Source organism: Xenopus laevis, chromosome 2S, assembly GCF_017654675.1.
Source record: "Xenopus laevis strain J_2021 chromosome 2S, Xenopus_laevis_v10.1, whole genome shotgun sequence".
Lineage (NCBI taxonomy): Eukaryota > Metazoa > Chordata > Amphibia > Anura > Pipidae > Xenopus > Xenopus laevis.
This window is the reverse complement of record NC_054374.1, coordinates 128,345,590-128,370,462: the sequence shown is the minus strand read 5'-3', so window position 1 is coordinate 128,370,462 and position 24,873 is coordinate 128,345,590. Positions and strand designations below refer to the sequence as shown.

The 24,873-nt window shown below is 39.9% G+C and overlaps 1 protein-coding gene across 1 annotated transcript in view; it reads left to right on the top strand.

The window, feature by feature from the left end:
• Window positions 1-7,269: 7,269 nt before the first annotated feature.
• c1ql4.S (complement component 1, q subcomponent-like 4 S homeolog) overlaps window positions 7,270-24,873 on the top strand; it is a 32,724-nt gene continuing 15,120 nt past the window's right edge. The window contains 1 exon segment of the mRNA NM_001096911.1: window positions 7,270-8,193. Within this exon segment, the coding sequence (NP_001090380.1) occupies window positions 7,639-8,193 (555 nt within the window). The 5' untranslated portion in view covers window positions 7,270-7,638.

Genomic DNA, 24,873 nt, shown 5'->3' with positions numbered 1-24,873 from the left:
AATGTGAATCCAAAACTAACCCTATGTGGATTGGTAGCCTACAGGAGTCTCTGTTTGGCAGTACACCTTGATTTTATGCAACCAAAACTTGCCTCCAAGCCAAGAATTCAAAAATAAGCAGTTTCTTTGGGGCCACTGGGAGTAACATCCAAAAGGTTGGGTACCACTGGTTTGGCTCACTAATAAACCTAGTCCATACAGTACAGTCCTAGCCCGACCATATTCTTTGCAGAAGAAGATAAACCCACTCTATGCAATACAGTCCTAGCCTGATCCTATTCTATACAGAACAGTATACACCTACTCAATTTAGTACACTCTTAGCCTGACCTTATTCATAGAAACAATATGAAGCTACTCTATGCATTACAGTCTAGCCTGGCCCAATACCCTGTAGGACAATATAAAACTCCATCCAATACTGCATCCAGAACACTGATATACTCATCCAGGCAGGTCCGGACTGAGAATTAAAATAGGCCCTGGCATTTCAGGTACAATCAGCCCACACAGAGGTCCAAACAGCTCCCACCAGCCCACTAAATACTGACTTTCTATGGCACCTTATAGCAGCGCCTCTGGCATTTGCCAAAACCCACAGATTGCCAGTCCGGGCCTGCATCCAGGCAGAACAGTGTTAGGATACTATTTTTGGAAACATTTAACTGTTCTCTCTATGCATCTTCTAAAATTAATTTAATTCTATTATATTTAAAAAAAAAACAAAAAAAAGTTCATGTACAGCTATCCGTTATCCTGAAACCCGTTGCAGAAAGCTCCGAATTACGGAAATGCCCATAGACTCCATTTTATTCAAATAATCAAAAACTTTTAAATTATTTCCTTTTTCTTTGTAATAATAAAACAGTACCTTGTACTCAATCCAAACTAAGATATAATTATCCCTTATTGGAAGCAAAACCAGCCTATAGGGTTAATTCAACCTTTACCACTTTCTACTAGACTTTAAAGTATGAAGATCCAAATGACAGAAGGATTCGTTATCCAGAATACCCCAGGTCCAAGCATTTTGGATAACATGTCCCATACCTGTAAATATGTATATGATGTGAATATGATAGTTTTCCCTTTGGCGTGAAAGGGAGATTTCTATTGTTGTCACAGATTCACTGGGTGGGAACAATAGGAGGAGAAACATGACTTGGTTTTGTAGATTTCTATTGATCTGGAGCACATGCAGCCATAAATCTGCCTGAATTGCATTCCTCATAGATTAATGTCACTTTAATGGTCTGAGTTACCACAGAGTAACCCCATGGCTCAGAGTGGAACAAAGTCCCCTAGGAACACATTAAGGGCAGAAATGAATGCTATTGCAATATTATAAAGCTAGTTCAAATTTAAGAAGCTACGGGTTCCTGCCCCCCTACGCCTTATTATGCCCCTGTCTTTTGTTAGACTGGTAACTCTCTGGGTCATTAGAATCCTCTAGCAAGGGGAGCAGAACATTTCATAGTTTTGTTTCCTTCACTGGAAATATTGCACTGGTCTCTTTACCTGATTACATCTAATTAATATTTATGTTTTCCTATTTATATAAAGCAAACCAGGCCCACTGGAAAGTCATCTTGGAGGAGACTGCAATGTTTACCGACCTGATAGCTATAGTCAATAGCTATTAGCAGAGACAAAGAACAACAGAGGAGATGGTCAGCACAGTTCAGAGGGACGGACAGATTGCAGTGAGCTGTGTGTGAATGTAGAAGAGATAACTGGAGCAATCTGGATATAAGGCACTGTCCCACAGCATGGAACTGGTTAATTTTTAGCCTTAATTAAAACCCACTGTCACCTTATTAAACCCTTTCCTTCAGGGCTTTGGAAAGTAGAACTAGAGGTACGGGCAGATTGGGGTAGGAGACAAGTTCTATGTTCCCTCCCATTCAAATGGCAGTAGTTGGGAACAAGTATTTTAGTTGAGTTCTGTTATAGATACTGTATATAAATGTCCTCAGATCCTGACTCAGTCCCCTAACTTTGTCTTTAGTTACAACCAATGGCACTACGATTGATAAATATTGATCTGGAAACACTGAGGACAATGTCTGAACTTGGATCTGCTGGTGCAGGTGGCCTAGCGCTGTAACTGATACCCCAACTGGAGTGCCGGCTCTATTATCCCGCACCTTTGGTTGGGGAAATTTTTTTTCTAACGTGTACAAGTTTCTGTTTGTACATATTAACCTGTGTCAGATGTTACTCTAAGAAGCCTGCAACTGGTCTTTGACAGTCTCAAGGGATCCCTAAGAAATAAGTGAGAATGGTGACTCACTGCAAAAGCTTCCCAAGCAAATGCAATTTTTTTACAGAAACCCCAGCCTGGGCTAATAAGTATCTGTTGTATTCAATATGTATAATATAATTTTGGATGATTTCTAGACAATGGGCGATTTCTAAGAAATCATATAACTCTTAATTTTAAAATAAAAATAATATGGGTATTATAAATCAATTTCTGCATGGTTATGCAACTCATCAATAATGACTAAACTATAACAGGGAGTTCCTTGCTCATTATAACATCCATCCAGCAGGTACATATCACTGCACTCTGTAGTTCATGCTAAGAACTGCTAAATGCATTTGCAGTAAAGCAAGTTTGCCACAGCCAGTTGCACATATCCACCAAAACATACTTGCATTTAAAGATGGTCCTTGTACTTCTACATCATTTTACTGGGCATTGCTCCCCCTGTCCCAGACTTCTTGTGAATCGTATGCAGTGCACCTATTGATGGATGGGAACCTCTGAAGTTGGTGATAGCACTAGGGTTTCTGATTAGCCTGCATCAATAAATGCATCGCACTTGCATCTTAGGGTTCTTACAAGCTGGCATTTTACCATACAAGCCTTTGCAGTCAGTTTAAATTTGTTTTACATCAGGGGAATGCAGGACAAAACAAAATCTATTGTCTGGGCACCTACGTCCTATTTGTTGTGTGCCCTTTACAGGATCTCATTGTTGGTGTCAGGTTTGAATCTCACTCTGCTGTTTGTGGCAGTTGTTTGCACATAGATTACTGTGGGAAATGGTTTAGAGAGAAAAGTCCTCCTCCAGTGTTTTTAAAACAAAACTCAAAGACTACCTCTGGGAGCACCTGGATAACACCTGAACTGGCACTTATATAACAGTGTAACGAACTGTAACCTGTAGCACCTTAATACCCCTCTGAATTGTGCCTGTATGTTACCCTTCCATTTAGACTGTAAGCCCTACGGGGTAGGGTCCTCTAGCCTTTTGTTTCCTTGACACTGAGCACTTAATCTGTATTGTAATTATATTTTTTATATTTATGTGAATTGTATTTCTAATAATGCACTTATTGTTACTTTTTATTCCAATGACACCTTATTTGTTACTACTAATTTGTGCTTTGCCCTCAAGGAGCGCTTTACAAATAAAAATATACATACATACATACAAAAGTCCTATGTAAATCAAGCATTGTTAGAAGAACTCAGTCCCCAGTCAAAGGAAATAAATTATTTACCCCTAGTTTATGCTTTGTGCATATTTACACATATAATGTCTGCCGGCATGCCTTTCCTTTTCTTCTTGCAACAATCTGCTCCTTCAATCCACTACAGTCACCTTTCCCCAGAATTGCTGAACTGTTGAATCTTCCTTGAAACTTCCTGCTGTGTCTGATCTACACTCTCTTTATTTATATATTTTCTGCCTTCATTCTCCTTGCATGTACGTGGTTATAGAAGGAGAATAGCCTGACATGCCAATACAGTCTAATGTATGACAATCTCTGAATGGAGCCGCATACATGGAAAGCGCAGGAGACTAAGGTCTCCAGTATACACAAGGAGAACAGAAGAACACACAGAGGGGTGATTAATCAAGCTCTGTTAGGGATAACGAGGATGTTCTTGCTCTATCTCCCCTTCAAGTTAATAATACATCCAATGCTGCCAAATGGCCTCTTATACTTCTAAATAAGCGTGATAAATAACCAGCAGAGTGAGAGATCATGGGGCAGAAGGTATGGCTTGCAGAGAGGGGGTTGCTTGCGGCCCCAACACTCATTCATTATACTATATTGTCTCATTGTCCTCCTGCACAAGCAATCCAGTCAGCCCCTCTTGTTCCACCCTATTGTCTTTTTTTGTCTGGTTTTGTCAGTTCAAAAGTTGTATCTCTGAGTAACGCTGAGTAAATAATGCTGACCATCAAAGTCTTATCACACAAAGATCACTAGGTACTCCTGTCCTGTGGGCATTTGCACAATTTATTAAGCAGAACCCAGAGAGACAGAACGAGAAGACACCAGAAGAAAATAATGAGTCTGATGAACAAGATAAAGAGTTAGGGTGGCAAAGTAACGAATACCAATGAACAGAGAATAAGAGATAATAACAACAAAAGGGGTAAGTCTGTATCAAGTCAGTGATGTACATGAAAGAGTCTAAATCCAAACACAGAGAATGGCAAGCCTTGCCTTGATTTAGATAAATAGACCCCCCACTGGTGATATAACAGTGTGCCACGGAGAGACTAGGAATTTGATTTCAAAGCCAATCACGTTTGGTGATCATACTGTATAATTGCTCTGACAAAAGTGTTTAATCCCAGTGGTTATGTAAAATAAAACCGCAGTTATGCACCAATAAATAAATCATTAAAGCCTTCCAATGGATAAATATTTGCCTTTGGTTGTTGCATCTGATTTCTATAGAAATTAGACTGCAAGCTTTTTGGTACTAAATGGTCCATAACAGAATCAAATTTAAAAATTGTCCAAAAATGGTCCATTTAACAATGGGTTACAGTGCTTTGCTATTTATTTTTCTATTCTGATATTTAATGTTTGTTCTGCCTTACCTTCGGCCTGCCCAAATACTTCAGTGCAGAGACAAAGGAGTCTTGTGAATTTCTGGGCACTGTATATTATGGAAAAGGTTAAGGAGAGAGCTTACAGGAGTGCTTCCCCTTTAAGGTAACTTTTATTATGTTATAGAAGGGCCAATTCTAAGCAACTTTTTAATTGGTTTTCATTATTTATTTTTATAGATTATAGTTATTTGCCTTTTTCTTCTGACTCTTTGCAGCTTTCAAATAGGCGTCTCCCTTCTAAAAAACAAATGCTCTGTAAGGCTACACATGTATTGTTATTGTTACTTTTTATTACTGATTCTTCTAGTCAGGCCTCTCCTATTCATATTCCAGTCTCTTATTCAAATCAATGCATGGTTGCTAGGGGAATTTGGACCATAGTTACCAGATTGGTTAAGATGCAAATTGAAGAGCTGCTGAATAAAAAGCTAAAAAAACTCAAAAACCTTCAATAATGAAAAATTAAAGCAAATTGCAAATTGTCTCAGAATGTTACTCTCTACATCATATTAAAAGTTATCTCAAAGGTGAACAACCCCTTTAAGAACACATTATGCCAATTCAATGGAAACAAGTGATCACATTCCTATTATTATTGTTTGGAGACACTAATCAAAGAAGAGCTGAGCAAATGCACTTTGCATGTGAGTGGCCGATCTTAGATACACAACAGCTGTACTTCCTGAACACATACATTTCCATGGGTACATTGTTGTCATGAATGTGTTATTGATACCATATATATAGTTCTTGTTTGTTATTTAAAAAATGCCAGTATGCTAATGCACACGCGGCAATGCGTTTTCAATAGTCGCCCAAAATTTCCGCACAGCAGGCCTGGCACACAGTAATACCTACCTGGTATCGCTTTTTCCAAATAAGGAAAACTGGGCAGGATCCCCTTGGTTAACATGCCAATCGCTGATCGCCATGACGTCTCTCGCCCTGTTACATCACCATCCATCACGTACCCTGCCCAGATCGTGGGTGTGGCAATCTACCTTCAATAATATTTACACCTCTTGTTAGAATGAATGAAAATGTGTAACTAATGCATTTTGTAGTGTTTAACAAAAATACAATTTTCTTTGCTATACACTAAGTGTTTTTGGTGGAGGGTCCCTTGAATGGAGTTCTGGTGACTTTTGGCCGACTCATTTTTTCAGGACATAAGGTACTTAGCGGTATATTCCCAGGTTTCATCATCATTCCGTGAGTTATTCTGGTGCAGCTGGCTGGCCAGATATTAGAAAGCAATGGAAAAATAATCTCCCTGTACCTGCACAACAAAGAAAGATATACAAAAGAAAGTCATTGCTGCTTCACAGGCCAGAGACAGGCTCCCAGAGTGCACCTGGTGGATGGAACTCACATAAAGATCAGAGCTTTCTGGAGGTGGCTAAATGAGAGACCTTCTGACCCATCTCATGGAACCCTGGGAGACACATCTGTCCACAGAAGCCTTTTTAATTGATTAATTGCTGATCAGTCTGGAATGAGATGGGGTTTATGATCTTTTGCTGCACCCCTAGGTGGTTCCCACTGGAACTGTCAGCTCTTAATCAATCCTAATGCAGAGGCAGAGAGCCACAGAAAGTACTTAATTGCTTTGAGGGAATACAATCCTAGCATATAAAACATATCTCAAACATCTCTAGGCTTGCAGGCTTTCCTTAGTGCAAGTACAGGGAGGAATAAAAAGATGCAATAAAATATACATATCATTGAGATAAAATACACCACAATCTGGCCTGATCAGTAGTATTTGTATGCTTTTTTTATTGTATAGATTTATACAGAAGATACGGCTAAATCAACAAAATATATGGCAAAAGCAAAACTTGGGCCACCACCAGAAATGTGTAACTGAAAAAGATATAGTCTATGCATGCACTCAGTTTAACCATAATGAGCACTGAATAAAACACACATACAAGTATGATCACTGTCCTTTGTTTTGTCTTCCCCGTTGCACAGATATTCAGAGAGCTTATTAGGATACAGGGGAAACAGTTAAGACAAATTGCTTAACAGCCACACATTAAACTCCTGTTCCATGTCTCTGGTGGTCTTAGCTGTTTGTGGTGATTGTAAAAGAGAGCTGTGAATATCTTTACTATGGGATAGACAAACTTTTCCACTCCCCCCCCCTCCTCATATTTGCCCTGAAAAGATCCCTGTCTATGCCAATCTGCTTTTCTCCCATGTAAATGAAGAGAGAACTGCTTTGCATAGGATGGGATGGGAGAAGACAGTGTGCCTGCAGGCAGCAGAGCTCTCCTCCTCCCTAATAGCACCAGAGGTCGCTCTGATTCCCTTAAAGACAGTTCACACATCTTTTCCTCCTCAGACCTCCCTTATCGTTCGCATCTAAGCAGAGTTGCACAAGCGCCTGGAGGAGAGTCGCACATTATACCCATATGAAGTAGCATGAAGAAAGGAGCCCTGGAGCTACATATCTGCATTATAGGCTGTGGACAAGGGATACATCGCTCTACACACAGGACAAGCCCCATCATCTCCACTCAGTGCTCAGGTGCCAAGTGGGACAGGACTGAGCGCCGCCTGTCAAAGTGGGCAACAGGTGCAATTCCCTAACGCTTCTCTTGGGAAACTCTGTGCTAGAGGGACTTGCTCCAGCAGCTTTCTCTTTGTGTTTGGCACAAAATAAGCTGCCACCATTACTTCCAAAAGTGAAGAGGACTTTCTAGCCCTGGCAGCGTCCAGGCTGAGCCGAAGGAAACGAGTGATTGGTGCTGCCATAGGGGTGGCCATGGTACTGATCCTGCTTGTTGCCATCCCTTTGCTGGTTAGTAGCTCTAAGAGTAGCACCCACTATGAGATGTTGGGCAGCTGCAAGATGGTGTGTGACCCTTACACTCCTCAGACACATGGGGCAGATTCCAGCCAAGAATTAGCTCTAATTTCACCACCACCCAACCTTCAGGTAGGTAAGGATGACCAAGGCAAGAAAGGCAAATCAGGAATCAGGGGACTTCCAGGGCCACAAGGACCACCAGGACCTAGAGGACCACCTGGAGAACCGGGCAGACCTGGACCCCCAGGCCCACCAGGTCCTGGGCCAGGAGGATATGTCTCTTCCTATTACAGCCCCAAGATTGCCTTCTATGCTGGGCTAAGGAAGCCACATGAGGGCTATGAGGTGTTGCGATTCGATGATGTTGTGACCAATGTTGGAAACTATTATGAGCCATCAACTGGCAAATTCACCTGCCCCTTGCCTGGGATCTACTTCTTTGCCTACCATGTGCTCATGAGAGGAGGGGATGGGACCAGCATGTGGGCAGATCTCATGAAAAACTCACAGGTAAGTCTTTTGGCCTGGCACTGCCTGCACTACCCATCCCTGGGAACTGGCAAATTATTCTTATGATCAATGCCCTGTCCTGTTCCAGCCCTGCCAACCGCCCATGAAATCCACATGATGTATGGGAATGCTGTTGTAGCTCCTAATAGCATGATATATGTGCCCTCTTGTGCCAACTCTGTGCAATGACCCTGCGAGCCTGTGCCAAGGTGATGTATGAGGTAGCTACAGAGTTGCCGGGCTTGCTAAGTTATGTGTCATGAAGTAAACAGTGCTAGTTACTACCATCTATCTGCTTCATTAACACAGGTACTGGATACTTAGTGGGACTGTGGAACCAGAGATGGCTGCATGCTGTCCTGACCTGTAGTCACATATAGGTCTCATGGAGTTCTAGGTAGAATCATGCTTGGCATTATAGGCAGCACTAACACTGTCTGGAGACCAGATATGACAGGCAGGACAATGGATTTACTGGGCTTGGGAAGTTGGAATAGAAAGCAAAGTCCCTTCAGCAACAGGTGCAAGTACACTAAGCACTTTGTGTCTCTCTTCAACTTCATTCTTCTGTGTGTGTTCCTCTCCCTGGCTTGCATCTGTCTGTCTGTACTTCTTTATCTGTCTGTCTCTCTAGCTGATTGCAGACAGAATCAGCTCTCATGTCCTTTGCACTTTGGGGTCTATCATAATCTTACCTGACTCTCTCTCTCTCTCTCTCTCTCTCTCTCTCTCTCTCTCTCTCTCTCTCTCTCTCTCTCTCTCTCTCTCTCTCATCTATCTACATTGTCATAGTAATGAGAATTTATAGCATCTTTACAAAGTGTGCTAATGTATGTAAAGTATATGAATATGTGTGTGTGTTTGTACACACGAGTTAGTGTGTATGAGTTAGTGTTGCGCTATGTAGCAATTATAAGAAAGGGATCAGATTCAGCAAGTCTTTGCATGGTTCACACATACAGAGGGTCAGAACCAGGGAATGAATCATCTCTAACCAGCACCAAGGTAGCTGCTTCTCCCCACTGGCACCAGTATAAAAATTGTACTTCCCCAAGAGCAGCCAGGATTTGGTGCTCCCTCCACAAGAAAAATATATGTGATACCAGTGCACTTCAAAAGATAAATGCAGCAATGTAATTGCCTTGAAGACAAATATATGCACATTTAGGGTATCCCTTTAGGGTCTGCACACAAGCAGATCTCCTCTGCCTCACGAGGAAACTTCGGGCGACTTCAGAAAACAAAGCGCCGCGAGTGCCATCCCGCTGGCGATTTTTCATTATAGCTGGTGAGAAGTCAGGGGAAGGCAGTTCGGGAGATTGTCGCCCCGAAGAATAGGGGATTTGTCGCTGGGGCGACTAATCTCCCTGAATCTGCACGTGTGCCCTTACTCTTGAGGGAATAGTTGGGATTGCACAGATAAAAAGCCTTGTTGCTTAAGTGTTTTGAGCTAATGCTTTTAAGAAGATATTTAAACAGTCAGCATAGCAATATTTAATCTTTTTTAATCATTTGCAAATTTAATGTTACACGTGTATATATATATAAAACAGGCTATCCCATATCAACACTTTCCGTTAAATACACATATGGGACTTTGGCACCAGCAATTATTTTCGTTAAAGGATAGATCCTACCAACATTAGGGGGCCGATTCACTAAATTCGAGTGAAGGATTCAAAGTAAAAAAAACTTCGAATTTCGAAGTATTTTTTGGGCTACTTCGACCATCGAATGGGCTACTTCGACCTTCGACTACGACTTTGAATCGAAGGATTCGAACTAAAAATTGTTCGACTATTCGACCATTCGATAGTCGAAGTACTGTCTCTTTAAAAAAAACTTCGACCCCCTAGTTCGGCAGCTAAAGTCAATGTTACCGAAGTCAATGTTAGCCTATGGGGAAAGTCCCCATAGGCTTTCCTAAGTTTTTTTGATCGAAGGATATTCCTTCGATCATTGGATTAAAATCCTTCGAATCGTTCGATTCGAAGGATTTAATCATTCGATCGAAGGAATAATCCTTCGATCGTACGATCGCAATATTTGCGCTAAATCCTTCGACTTCGATATTCGAAGTCGAAGGATTTCAATTCCTAATCGAATATCGAGGGTTAATTAACCCTCGATATTCGACCCTTAATGAATCAGCCCCTAGATGTTGTTTAAAGTAACATTCCTCTTTAGAAAATAAAGAACATGACAATATTAAAAAATAAAATGAGATATTTGATGCTGAATTAAATGCACAGACAAGACAGATATAAAGCTGGGCACTGCCTGGTCTGTAGTGTCAGTTTTATAACTAACGAATAAATGAGAGAGAGGCCAGGATAGGGTTCCAGGGACAAGCAGGAAACTCAAAGTATCCCCTCTTGGCTGTCTAAAGGTGGCCATAGATGCAAAGATCTGCTCGTTTGGCAACATCGCCAAACGAGCGGATCTTTCCCCGATATGCCATTAACAAACATGGCTATATCGGGTGTAATCTGATTGTTCGGCCGCATGGCCGAACGATCCGATTACGATGTGCCCTGGGTTCCGGCGGGATCGGTCGGGTCAAAATCAAACCTGACCGATCGACCAAACGACCGATCTCCGCCGGACGAAAGATGTCGGCACACGCCATACACGATCCGAAAATCGTACGAATCCTCGATTCGTACGATAGGATCTGTGTGTCTATGGCCACCTTAAGGGGGTGATCCACTCTTGCCTTGCTTCTACTTTCCTCCTCTTTCTTTTTCTCCCCTTTGTTTTGCCCTGTAGCAGGTACTTGCCTTTATTTGTTCCTTTTATAGCATATTTGCTTATCACTCTGTCTATCCTATAGTAAAGATATTCACAGAGCAAACAGCTGCGAGAAACCAGAGACAGAACAAGTGGCAGGAGTTTAAAGCGTGGAGGTTAAGAAATCCTCTGTGTCTCAGCTGTTTCCCCGTATCTAAAGGAGCGCCTTGAATATCTATGCGATAGGGAAGACAATTGAAGAACAGATAGACAAGTTTCCTTGCACTGAAAGGAGAGAGGCAAACTCACGTTGGGCAGAGAAAAAAGAAAGCTTAAGGTAAATGGAAAAAGATGCTATCAAATTAAGAGTGAAACATTAAAAAATAGGAAAGGTGAGAGCAGACTTTGTTTGGGAGAGAATAGGTGATTAGAAGAGGATGGGAAGGATAGTTCCTGCACTCATTGGTGGTAGGGGCCTCATGCATTTTATTGGATAGGGTCCCTAAGGTTAATACTGTGCTCATTATCCATTTTTAGTTACAGGCAAGTTTAGGGTTTATTGGATGAAGTAATCTCATGTGACTGGTACAACACCTTTATCTGAGTGCTGAAAAGCACTGCAGAAATCCTATTGACATGTCTGGGATTAATCCAGTAAAGAAAAACTACCAGAATAGTGGAATAGCAGATGCAAGTTTTAAATAAAGAAAAAAACATGATGGAATGGTCCAGAAATGTGTTATGGAGCTCCTAGCAATGAATCAATAAAATTGGGGGGGAAACTGTAAAAATGCACAAAAGTAGGGCTGACAAGTATGGTTTAATATAAACACATTTCATCAATCCATTGTAAAATATGGAGAAAAATTGCAAAAATAGGGACCAATAATCAGAAATCAATGCAACACCATCTATGTAAGTACATGCAGTTATTTCAACTTTCTTAGGGTTTTAAATAAATATTCACCTGCTATCAAATAAGCTGTAAAAATTTCTCAAGTGAACTACACAAACACACAAAATAGGGAAAGCAGGATGTATAATGACAGTAACATGTTTAGAGCAATTACCTATGAAGATCCCAAGGCACAAACATTCAAACCCACGAGCCCCCACTTAAATGCCCCAAAAGTGCATTTAACTAAACAGATTCTTCATGAGAATTGAATAAAAAAGTCCTACCAAAGTGCACAATATACGCCATATCCCAATTCATCAGATTTAAGATGCATCTGATTGCACCACCCTTTGATTAATGCAGTTCTCTGAATCCATTTTCTGCAATGAATTTATTGGCATGTCTGGGGTTAATGCGCTACTCCTTATGCATTTTCTGCAGTAATCTTACAGGAATGTCTGGGATTAATACAATTCTCGGAATACATTTTCTGCAGTGATTTTACTGGCAAGTGTGGGGTTAATGTGGTGCTCATCGTCTATATTTTGCAGTGATCTTAGCATGTGTAGGGTTAGAGCTCTGAATACATTTCTGCAGTGACCTTAATGGCACGTGAGGGGTTAATGCAATTCTTTTAATACATATTCTGCACTGGCATGCCTCAAGTTAATACACGGCTTATTATCCATCATGTTACTTGTATGTGAGGGCTTCATTTGATGCTCTAACGCCATTTTCTACAGTGATCTTTCTGACATGTGTGTAGTTAATACAATGCTCATCCAGTGATCTTAATGGCATGTCAGGATTATCCTGTATTCCCTTATGGCCAAATTGAGTACCAAATTGGACAAGGGACAGGGATGTAATTCTGTGCTACACATTTATTTGTGGGTCCAAAGTTTTGCTTTTGCCTTAGGCCCCATGTGTTGTTGAGACGAGCCCTGGTCTGCAGCTACACACTCTGAGTAGGGACAGCTGGGCTGGCACAAAGACAGATGGATGGCTGGAGATAGACAGGGGGACATAGACAGGTGTCTAAATGGATAGACAGGTACATACTGTATATAAAATAAGATAGATGGTTGTTTGAGACAGATGGAAGGATAGATAGATGATGTAGCTAGATTACATAGATTACATAGATAGATTGTATACACACAAACCAGATAAATGGTATGAAAGTTCTATATAATTTGTTAGGAATTAGCGTGGTATATAAATGCATATGTCATGTGCAATATTTTCATCCTTTAGAAACCCGGCATTTCCTGGACAAAGCTGGGCGTTCTCATTGAATTAAATGTTATACGTTAAAATAAAACATATTAAAGAGGGTTCATTTCTTATGAATCTTGTTTTTATTTATCTCTGTTTAAATAATATTATGATACAGAAAAATCCTACTACAAAAAGTCCCCCTTAATTTATATCCCTAGAAGGCGATGTGGACGTGCCTATTTGATTGTTTTATTTGCATGATATTTGTGTGAGAGTTGCTACTAAATGTGTTACATTGATTGGAGTGGGAGGAGGGAACAGATGTTGTCTCCCCCTTGTTTCTCATTATGCTGCATCCGTTATTTATTAGACACCTTATCAACATGTGTATATGCACCCTCAACACCCGTCTAGTACATGAAATGGATATAACCAAATCCTCCACTCAGGGTCTAATGTGCAAATAGCCCATTACACCTAATAATATTCTTCAATTTAATACGCCAGAGAGATGAGAGACTCTAATTATAAGCAGAAAGGGGCACAAAGAAAGGCAGATTTGGGTTCAGAATCAGAGGGATATAGACACTGATGCAAAAAAGATCTTTTAGGTGATGATATTTTATTGGAAAAGAAAGATTTGTATCGTTGCATCTTCTTTCCTTTTGCAGCTCTTTTGTCTTCTCACTGCCAAACTTTGTTGTGTTTCCACTTTGATTGCAATTTTTAAGTTTAAGTGCCAACCTCCGTGCTGTTTATTATTGGGCTTCCATGCCAGGAAGTATTGTATAAAGCTCCAGCAATTTATCATAGACGTGTTCTCCCAAAAACACAACGTGCCTGGGTGATAGTAAAATATATGCATGTGAATAAAACCACTCTCAGGTTCTTCTTCAAAAGTCAATGCAAATGAGGTTCTGTGTGATTAATATCCAAGGTATCATTGGAGACTGATGTTCTGTTATTATATCATAATTATTGTGCATTATTGTTTAAAAACAGGCAGGATTGCCTTCTGCCTATATGAATAGAGGGAGAGAGAAGGAGAACAAAAAGGGACAGATAGATAGATAGATAGATAGATAGATAGTAGACAGACAGATAGACAGATGTTGCCTCTTGCTTACAGCACTGGCCAACACAGGCATTTTTAAGATTATATGAGGTTAAAATTGAATTCAATTAAAGATATATAATACACATTTGAAAAGATAATGAGAGTTATACTGTGGGGGGATTTAAATTAAGGGAAATCAGGACAGAAAACATGTAAATAAATAATATTGGTTATTGGTTTTATGTTTTGATTTTTTAAAACAATAAAAAATGGCCACCAGAAATAAGTTTAACAAGACATCTCTTTTAACTATTGAACGTAAAGGATTGTGCCACAAAACCCACCCTCTCTATTAGTGCCAAGCTACACTGAAAGCGACAGCAGATCTTTCCATCGAAGGATAAATGCAGAGAGCAGAAAGGAGCCAGCAGGGAAAGGGTTGAATTCCTCTGCAAACTGAGAGGTCAAATCTGCAGGTGGAGAGATATAAAGCACAAGGCAAGGGATCATTTATCAAGGGCCTGAAGGGGCACCAGTGACAAAAGAAGGACAAACCACTTGATTTTGCTGCTTGTTTGTCTAAGCTTACATTAACTCGCATACCTAACGCATTTATTGTCTCTCACCAGGCTACAACTATAAGTCATTCCCACTAAATAGGTGTCTTTCTGTTACATTTTGGCTATCTTTTAATTTATTTCTATAAATCTATATTATACCTGGCCCAATCTGTTTTTTTTTCTTTATTGGTCTCCAGCACATGCAATGGAACACTACCCCATGAAGGTAATCACATCTTCAGAGAGCACTTTTTAATTTTACCTTCCTCTCTCCAACAGAGAAAGACTAGAAATTGTCATACTATTCTTCTAAAAAATGTTTTACATTAACTCTATTCATTGATAGGTTGATATATCTTATATCTCTATATGGTTTATGTCTTTATATATTTCTGTTTGGCTTTTACACTATAGATACCTTTAGAACTCAATTTAATTCAAAGTAAGGTCTCATTAGCAACCCACAAAGTGTCATATAATCTTCCTAATTAGTGGGCTGCTACAGGTTTCAATTAGTGCCCATTACACTGCAACCTTTTAACTGGCAGGTTACTGTAATCTTGGCAGATGGGTCTCAAGGGGCAATAATAACTGTGACTGGCACAGTAATCATGCCCAACATATACAGGTAGATACTGGCTGCAGACGTGGCCAGACTATTAACCTGCATATTGGCCCAAAATGTTCTTGATCAATATCTAGAACCACAACTGATATAGCTGTGTAGATCTGAGCTGATGGCTCTCCATGAGATCACATTGTAAGCCCAAATTCTGATCTGCCTGACCCTTAAACCCATTTAATTATTGCAAGTTATATCCATCCTAGTTTTTAGCTGCTTCTGGTGAACTGAAGTTTCAGCTTAGTCCAGTTTTGTTGTATGTTCCCATTGGCAAGTAGCTTGTTGAGACAGTAACTGTTATGACTCTGGCTAGTCAGCAGCCCTTGCACAGGCTTGAATCATCATTCGTTGAAAAGGTTACTACAATGCAAGAAAGAACGTGTCTCTTGGCAGCCATTTGTAGATATATTGGCCTGGTATATATATGGAAATACACACTGCGTAAGGCACCTTGCTCATCTGTAATGGCAGCTAGCTCTTTCTAGGGAGGAGGTCGAGTATGAGCATTTATTTCATTCTCTTGCGACCTATTAATATAGAAAGAAAGAATGAGTACAGGGTGTGAAGGAACAGACAAGCATTCAGGGGCAGAGCAAAGACAGAAAAACTGCACAAAATCAGAAACAGGATCCCAGAGGTTACAATGTTTGTTGACTGAGCGGTAACAAGGAAATAGCACAACAGGCCTGCAGCTCAATCTATCCAAAGAACAAGAGCAAAGTTAGACAGCAAATGATGTAACCCTGTTTGTAGTATGGATTACCCAAACATATATTAAAAACATATTACTGGGCAAGGTATCAAAGTATATCCTTCTTAGAATGATAAAAGCAGCAAAATCAAATGAATTCATAAGACATTGTTTTGCGCTGGTGCCTTACAGACAGTAAGCATCACTTGCAAGTTTGAACAAACAAAAGTTGATGTATGTCTACTTTAGTCCCTTTATTCAGTAGCTAGGGTGATGTCATCCTTGTTCTCCAGAGTTCTGGCCAGTATTAGTACAGAGAAACAGCACCAATAATCACTAACCCAACAACAGGACAGTTTTGCTAGTGCATATACTATGGGTAGAATATAGCGCCATTGGTTGTTCAGCAATGAGAGCCTTCATGTTTTCTTTTATTCCTACGTGTTTGTTCTGCCATCTTCTTCTTTAGGGCAATTGTGAATTACTGTTTGTTGAGTAAGTAAGGCTACGCTCAGGTGCAACTTTGTTTATATAACACTTTGAATTGGCTTATTGCTGTCTCTCTAACTGCTGTACTGCAGTAAGTCTCACAGTTCCTGAACCCTTTTGTCTTGTCTTCATTGTCCTTGATTTCCTTAACCCCCCCCCAGGTCCGGACTGAGAATCAAAATAGGCCCTGGCATTTCAGGTACATAGAGGCCCACTCAGAGGCCCAAACAGCCACCACCAGCCCACTAAATACAGACTTTCTATGGCACCTTATAGCAGCCCCTCTGGCATTTGCCAGAATCCACAGATTGCCAGTCCGCGCCTGCCCCCCCCCCCTCAGAAAGTGGTTATTGGGTTTCTGGGTTCTTTCTTTTTTAAAAATCCACAGTCAATCCATTGTCTTTTTGGTTCATGGTCCTTCTGGTTCTTCTCCTACTAACCACTTTCCTTGGGATTTAACTTTATTTATCAGATATACACTACTATATTAAGCTGGCCATTCACAGGCTGATTTAAGCTGATGGTTTTTAGATGCCAGCTTATCTGCCATTTTTGTGCCCTCCCCAAATGCCTCGCTGATAAGGCATAAATCTATTAGTCAGTTCTGAAAATCCCTTTCTGTGAGGGACACATCACACCTCTTATGATTCATCATCATATCAGCTCGATATGGCCCAGAATGTCAATGGCCAAATCCAACAAGGACTTTAATATGTATGACCAGCTTTACTCACTGCTTTTCTCTTTTTTTGGTTGACCTGCGTCTCTCTAACTCTAGGGAAAGGCCACATAAATGAACTTTTTATAAGCAGCACTGTTTTTAGTCTTTAAGTGTTGTGTGTCTGTTTCATAAACATAATAGGTTTCTTGCCTGCCTCCCCTGGCTTGTCTTTTGCTACTGTTAATAGTCCAGGAGAACAAACAGCTGCTTAAAAGCCAAGAATTGCAAAATAAAATATAAATTAATTGTAAAAATTGTAAAATATAAAATACCAGTCATTTTAAGGTGACATGAAAGCTAAGAAATATGGGAAAGGGTTTTATGCCTCATTAAATTCAGGTCCTATAACTTTTCCCTCCATATCTTCATTTATTAAGCACCAGCAATAAACATGATAAAATAATGTACTGTACTGTATACTATATAACAAGTAAGGATAACAATAATATATAGGATCAGAGAACCCTGCTCAAAAGAGCTTACAATCTAAAGGGAGAGGAAATAACCTATGTACACGGTTTTTTTAAAACAATTGGTGATTCCTTGTACGCTGTGGTCTTCTGATCAATTTGGGTGCATTAAACAGTGTTCTCTAAATATATTTAGGGACTGTTTGACGGTTTGGTGGAAAAGGGAGCATACAGAGACAAGCAGAAACTTCATAGAAGGTTTTCGGTTGGGAAAGGGATGAAATGATAAAAGAAGAGTGTTGAAGGTCAGAAACAGAGTATAGGGAACATGTTTTTGAGATCAGAGGTGAGTGTGACGTCAGTTGTCAGAATTTAATTCCAGAGGAAATTAGGAGCCAGTAAAGGGATTTACACAGGAAAGCATCTGATATTGACTACTGAGGTAAGTGGATGAGTCATATGAGTCATTGAGTCATGAGTCATAACTGTTGATGGCATGAATATGAGCTGGATGAATTAGGACAATTGACTATCCTGTTTTTCTTCTCTATCCACATTAACACCATTGGCAAAACCAGGCTCTTTTCCTTAACCACATTATTGCTAAAAATTGATTCTGTTGATTTGGTCATATTTGTTAAGCACATATTCAGTTACTCCTGTGCCCCCTCATCCTACTTGTAAATCATGGAGGTCTAATATCACCTTTTTTCTTTCATCATCCTTTCAGCATCTCACCTTTTCCCCCGTTTAGTCTGTTATCAAGTCTACTGTCAGTATCTCCTCATTCTATCTTCTACTCTATTCTACAACTCACCTCACTCTTTCACTAGCCCAGTCTGTTTCATGGCTACACTATAAACAACATTTTTTAAACCATTTGTTCTAATGTACCATTAAAATATCTTTATTGCTGTACCCAAGGGATTCCAGGCCAGATTCAAGTATCTGCTGAAAGCAACAAGAGAAGTATAGGTGCCTACAAGGCAAGGCAATTTCTGTTCTTCTCAGTTCTTTCTACCATTCTTAGCTGTTTCCTTGTTTTTCTCCTGTGGCTACACTTGAAAGTCTATTCCAATCTGCCTTCACCCAAAACCCCCATGCAACTTCAAATAAACACAAATCCTGCCTCTGAATTTTTTAGCCAAGTATATTGCTTGTACACACGGGGTCATTTACACAAGGGGTTATTTATTGCAGTGGAATGTGCAAAGTTAGAATTTTTGGGCACAAGTTGTTATTTTTTTACGCCAATGCAATGTTTTACTATAACTACAGCTGCCATGAGGCAACGTGACTCATGCAACTGCAGCCTGTGCATCAAGACACCATTGTACATGAACTTCAATAAAAATTGGACACAATTGCAGTGAAAAATGTGGATGTTGAGAATATTTCTGGCACTTCTGGTATGTGATGGCCAGAAGTCTGCAATAAAGGCTTTTTTTTATCTTACAAAGATTGAGTGGTGCTGTTCAATTACTATTTCTTCAATATTGACCAGTGATAAGTGGCCACTGGGGAACCTGCACTACAACTTAAAAAGAAAAAGGTGTAAGAAGTCGTGCTGACTGCTCCTTTTACACTGGCACTTCTGGTATATAAATGACATTTGTGGCCAATTCTTTAGGCACAAGTATGTTATGTCTGGTGATAGTAAGGAATCCTGGACCTACTGCCATCTTTAAGGTAGTGGTAACTCCAGGGATCCCCTGCATCCCACTGTGTACAATTCACAAAGAAGGTGTGATGGATGGGTGGCTTAGATCAGGGGTGTAACTACAAAGGAAGCAGACCCTGTGGCTGCAGGGGGCCCAGGAGGTATAAGAGCCCCATAAAGCCCTAATTCATATACAATTTCAATAAATATTGGTAAAACAGATCAACTTCTAGACATGTTGGGGACCTGAAAAATTATTTGCTGTGGGGTCCAGTAATATCTAGTTAAGCCACTTGCTTAGATCACAGGTACCTTTAATGTATGGCATTTTGATATGAAAGTAATGCAGCTGCACTTGGTAAACATAACTGTTCTTTCTGCTCCAGCAGTATCAATAAAGGTGGCCATACATGGGCAGATAAAGCTGCCGATATCGGTCGTTTGGACCAATTTGACAGCTTATCTGCCCGTGTATGGGAGCCCCTTGGCGTATCGTAATTTGATCGTTCAGCCTTACGGCTGAACGTTCGAATTACCCCCGATATAGCCATGCCGTTAGTGGCATATCGGGGAAAGATCCACTCGTTTGGCGATATCGCCAAACGAGCGAATCTTTGAGTCTATGGCCAGCTTAAGTGATGCCATCCAATGGTGAGGGAAGACTAATTTGAACCTACACCACCTGCCTGTATTCACACTTGCTTATCCCAAACTGCCCATTACCCACATTTTTGTGACCTGCTGCAGGACTCTATACTCAGTAGCAAGAAATTTAAATAGTGTTTTCTCCCCATTGGGAAACATTTCCATTTATCCTTGAATTTGTTACATCTGAGGAAGCATGCCTTCTGGCATGAATACTTCAATGAATAAAGGATCAGACGTATATTGTCCCTTGGAGTAAAATATTTGTAAAATAAGTTATTTATAGAAACTTTAAGGCTTAAAGGCTTTGTTAGTCAATGTTTCTCCTTATACTGAATTTTGTACTAATGTTGTTATTTGCCACATTCCCTAATCAATTCTTTACTTCAGGATCACATTCTTTTTTATTTCACCACCACATGGTTATTTGGTGTACTGTACTGCAATGCTGTTTTTATATTTGATATTTTTATACAATCTTCATTCACTGTCACTTATGTAAATAGTATGTAGTATGTAGTAGTATTTAACTAGTATGTTTTATCTTTGCACAGTCTAAAAAAGTGGATAAGGATGAATTTCACTGCATGTTGTACTTGTATAACTATGCGTGTGACAAATAAAGAATTATCTTATCTTTTGCTTTTCACCTCACACCATTACAAAGCTCTAATATAATAAGGTTCAGATTTACTCTCTGCAAGTACAGTGTGCATAGAAAAAGTTTGCCAGCATTTGCACAAATATATAGAATGCCATTCATTGAAGCAGTGATCCCCAAGCAATGGCTCATGAGCAACATGTTGCTCTCCAACCCTTTGGGAGTTGCTCCCAGTGTCCTCAAATCAGCTCCTTTTTTCTAATTCCTGGCTCGGAGGCAAGTTCTGGTTGCATAAAAACCAGGTTAAGTGCCAAACAGAGCCTCCTATAGGCTAGGAGTCGCCAATCATAGACCTTATTTAGCACCACAGGAACTTTTTTCAAGTTTGTGTTGCTCCCCAACTCTTTTTACATTTCAATGTGGCTCTTGGGTAATAAAAAGTTGGGGACCCCTGCATTAAAGGTACTAAATGGCAATATTGCAACAAAAGGTGCATGAGTGTGAGAAAAGTTGCATACATTTTACTGAATCAGCTGAAATTCAATCATGCACTTCTTTTCCTGGTTAGTGTCCTGTAATTATGGGGGAAATGCTGCATTGTGGGGTAAAACACATGGGGACTTGCTCCTGACATTACACTTTGCACACTGCATTTCCTGACATAAATGAACCCCTATATCTTTGGTGTTCTCCATATAAATCAGAAACTTTGCCAGGTGCTAACAAAATAAACAATGAACACTAGTTGATAGTAGTAATATATATATAGAAAATTCTCAGGTCTCAGTAGAACTCACCAATTGTGAGAAGAGGTCCACCGCCCTAAATCTTCAGCTAGGAGAGCGGACCACCATGTAGAGAAAAAGAGCAGGCACTTCCAAAGAGCAACCCTCCAGGCAGGTTTGTCAAATCATAAGTAGTTTTATTTTGGTACACATGGATACAGCCTTAGGATGTATCCTTGTGTACCGAAATAAAACTATTTATGATTTGACAAGTCTGCCTGGAAGATTTGTCTTTGGAAGTGTCTGCTTTTTTTCTCTACACAGGTGCTAACAAACTCCACCAAATTACAGATATGCCATATATATATCAGTAGTTTATTAACATGGAACCTTGCTCTAATCAACATCTACATTCCATAAATAATACCTGTCTAGAGCATGTTGGTGACAAAATTCCCATGTGATATCACAATCCATATTATATTTTATCATCATATCATGTTAACAAAGTTCTTGAAATAAAGTATAGGAGAGCAAAAAAAGAGGCCAATCATTTATTTTTCAGTTTATTTGAATAGTGCTTAGTCAATAATTTCAAATACCAAAAGAGAAACATTGTGCACTATTGGGTGATGAAAGACACCCTGGCGCTATATAATAATATAACACAAATGTTCATAGTATCATCAGCTAAACCAACAAGGAGATAAAGAGATCCAGAAGTAGACTAGGGACCTGTTAAGAACATCAGACCCCATATATCACACCAAGGATCACCTTTGCACAAGGCTCTGGAGGCATTAGAAGCAAATGAAACAGATGCTACCTCTGGGAGGGGTGGGCTCTTTGCTCTTCTCTTCTGTGCATTTCAGTTATATTTGGATGACATGAAGTTTTTGATATAATTGTGATGTCTTAACTATTATTTATACAAATATAACAACACCCATTTTTCATCTTTTATCTTTAATCTGACTTGAGGGGCAGAGCTCAGCTATGCCCTGTCTCAAGTCGAATGTGAATGAGCACTAAGGGATGTGATTTTGCACCCTTAATGCCCCTACACCAATGTTTTATAGGTCTAAGATATTATTTACATACATGCAAAAAAATGCAATATTTTCACTTGGATGGATTTTGTATGCATGTATGTATATTTTTATTTGCATAGGGCAAAGCACTGCACAGCTGAAAAATAAATCAATAGAACAAACAGGTCATTGCAAAAATAAATTCAAATAAGTACAAAAGTACTATACACTTAAATAAAAAGTACAGTTACAATACATCAATAACGCCAAATAATGGAGTGAGGAGTAAGCCATTAGCTAACCAGAAAGAATGCACCATAAAGATGCCACCGAATTCGGCAGTATAATGGTAAACGATGACCAGGGATTCTTGAGCTTCTGAGGCCATTGGATAATCCTGAAGAGCGGTGCAGCTAACAGTAACTAAAACAGTAATTCATGTGAAGTAAGGACACTGCACATTAAAAGGACGGGCATTGTGAGTGTGTAAGCTCTGAAGAACAATGCGGTAATGTATGCCTCTATGTTTGTATTGACGTGATATAAGGACATTGCACATTTATTCACCGCAAGTGCTCACTACACGGAGCCAATAAGTAACAGCTGTAATACCACATCTTTACCAGCTTACCTTGTTTCAATGTGAATCACTTGTCTATAGTCACCATAAGGGTCAGGGCACACAGCCCAGCGCCCGGCCTGGAAGTCGTTGCTCTGTGAAGAGCGAAGGATTTGGCCAGGAGCATATAGAGAGACAAGGAATGAGATGTAGTTAGGTGCAGAGGAGTGAAGTGCTTTGAAGGTTATGTGGAGGAGTTATTTTTTGTTTTATGGGAAGCCATGATAAGGACTTCAGCAGGGGAAATGTCTGTACCCTTTTAGATGAGAATTGGATAATTCTGGAAGCAGTATTTAAGAGAGAGGAGAGATGGGAGTTAGGGAGGCCAGTTAGTAGAAGGTTCCAGTAATCTAGTCAGGATAGGATGAGACCACATGTTGATGGGGTTAATGAGCATGTCCTCAACAAAGATAGTAAATGGGGGAGTAGGCTAGGCTTAGGTGGGAAGATGTTTAGTTCAGTGTTTGTTAGGTTGAGGAGGTAATGCTAGTTCATCCAGTTAGAGATTGCTAGGAGGCATTTAGAGATTTGAGCCTCAGTTTCAGCTGTTAATGAAGAGGTGGATAAATATATTTGGCTATCATGAGCATACAGATGATAATTAAAGCCAAATGAACAGATGAGATCTCCCAATGAGTGTACAGGGAGAACAACAATGGGCCAAGTACAGAGCCTTGTGGCACCCCTACATTGAGGTGATGTAAAGGCAAAAAAATAAAATCCCATTTTTACTTTCTTTAATGAAAAAGAAATCTATCTCCAATATACTTTAATTAAAAAAATGTGTACTGTTTTTATAATAAACTTGACTGTATGCAGTGATATTCCCCCTTCGTTTAACTTCAGACGGTCCCTAACTGCTCTGCAGGGAAACAATCATACTTTCAAACGGAAGGAGGAGCTCCCCCAACTTCTCAAAACTCGAGCAGCTTTGTTTGTTTTTCTGTAGAGCAGTCGGTGACAGTATAGAGATTTTTACCCTCAGATCCAGTGCAGTCTGCATATTTTGATAATTAATCAGTCTTGCTGTATCAGCGTCTATAGCAGATATTATATGACTTGTGCTGTTTTGATAATTTATAACGATCCCTAAGCTTAACCTCCCAACAGCAGCCCAGACCACACTGAGCATGTGCATGGTCTTGGTCTTGCAAAGATGGTTAACATAGTTACAAGTTGATGACCCCCTGTGGGCAACTTTGATAACATAAATCATTTGTTTAATTAGGATTTGGCTGCAGTAAGTTCATGTTTGTGTTTAATATACAAAAACAGTCAGGATGGGATAAGCTTTGCTTTTTTAAGAAAAGGCTTAACATAGGCCTGATTGAAATGAGAGGGGAAGGTTCCAGAAGCCAGAGAAAAATGAAGTTATCAGTAAGTGCTGGAGTAAGCTCAGCAGCACAGTTTTTAAACAGAGAAGAAGGTATAGGGTCAAGAAAGCAAGTTGAGAGTGGGGAGGACAAGAGAAGCTTGGAGACTTCAGACATTGTGACTGGAGATATTGTATCTATTTGTATAAAAGATAATATAATGAAAGCAGTTTCAGCAAAATGTTTTGCCAATAAAAAAACAAAACAGTGTTGGCTATTTGTTTTGGGATTGTAGTGATGGTATGTAAGGTGTGTTACTAGTTAATCACATGATTACCTATCAGTATAACTATGTATAAAGTGATCTACAGCTGCATTTATGGGCTGAGCATTTCAGTACCATGGACAGGGACAGGTGTGCTTGGGCTGAGAACTGTCAGGATGATGTATGGAGTGGAGGAAGGGCTATGCAGGTAGGCTCAGGGAAAGGTGATGCAGGTAGGCTCAGGGTAATGGCTATGTGAGTAAGCTTGCAGTAAAGGCTATGTGGGTAGTTTCAGGATGAAGGCTATGCAGGTACGCTCATTGTAAATGCTATGCAGGTAGACTCGGGGAAAGGCTATGCGGGTAACATAGTAACATAGTACCATAGTAAGTAAGGTTGAAAAAAGACACATGTCCATCAAG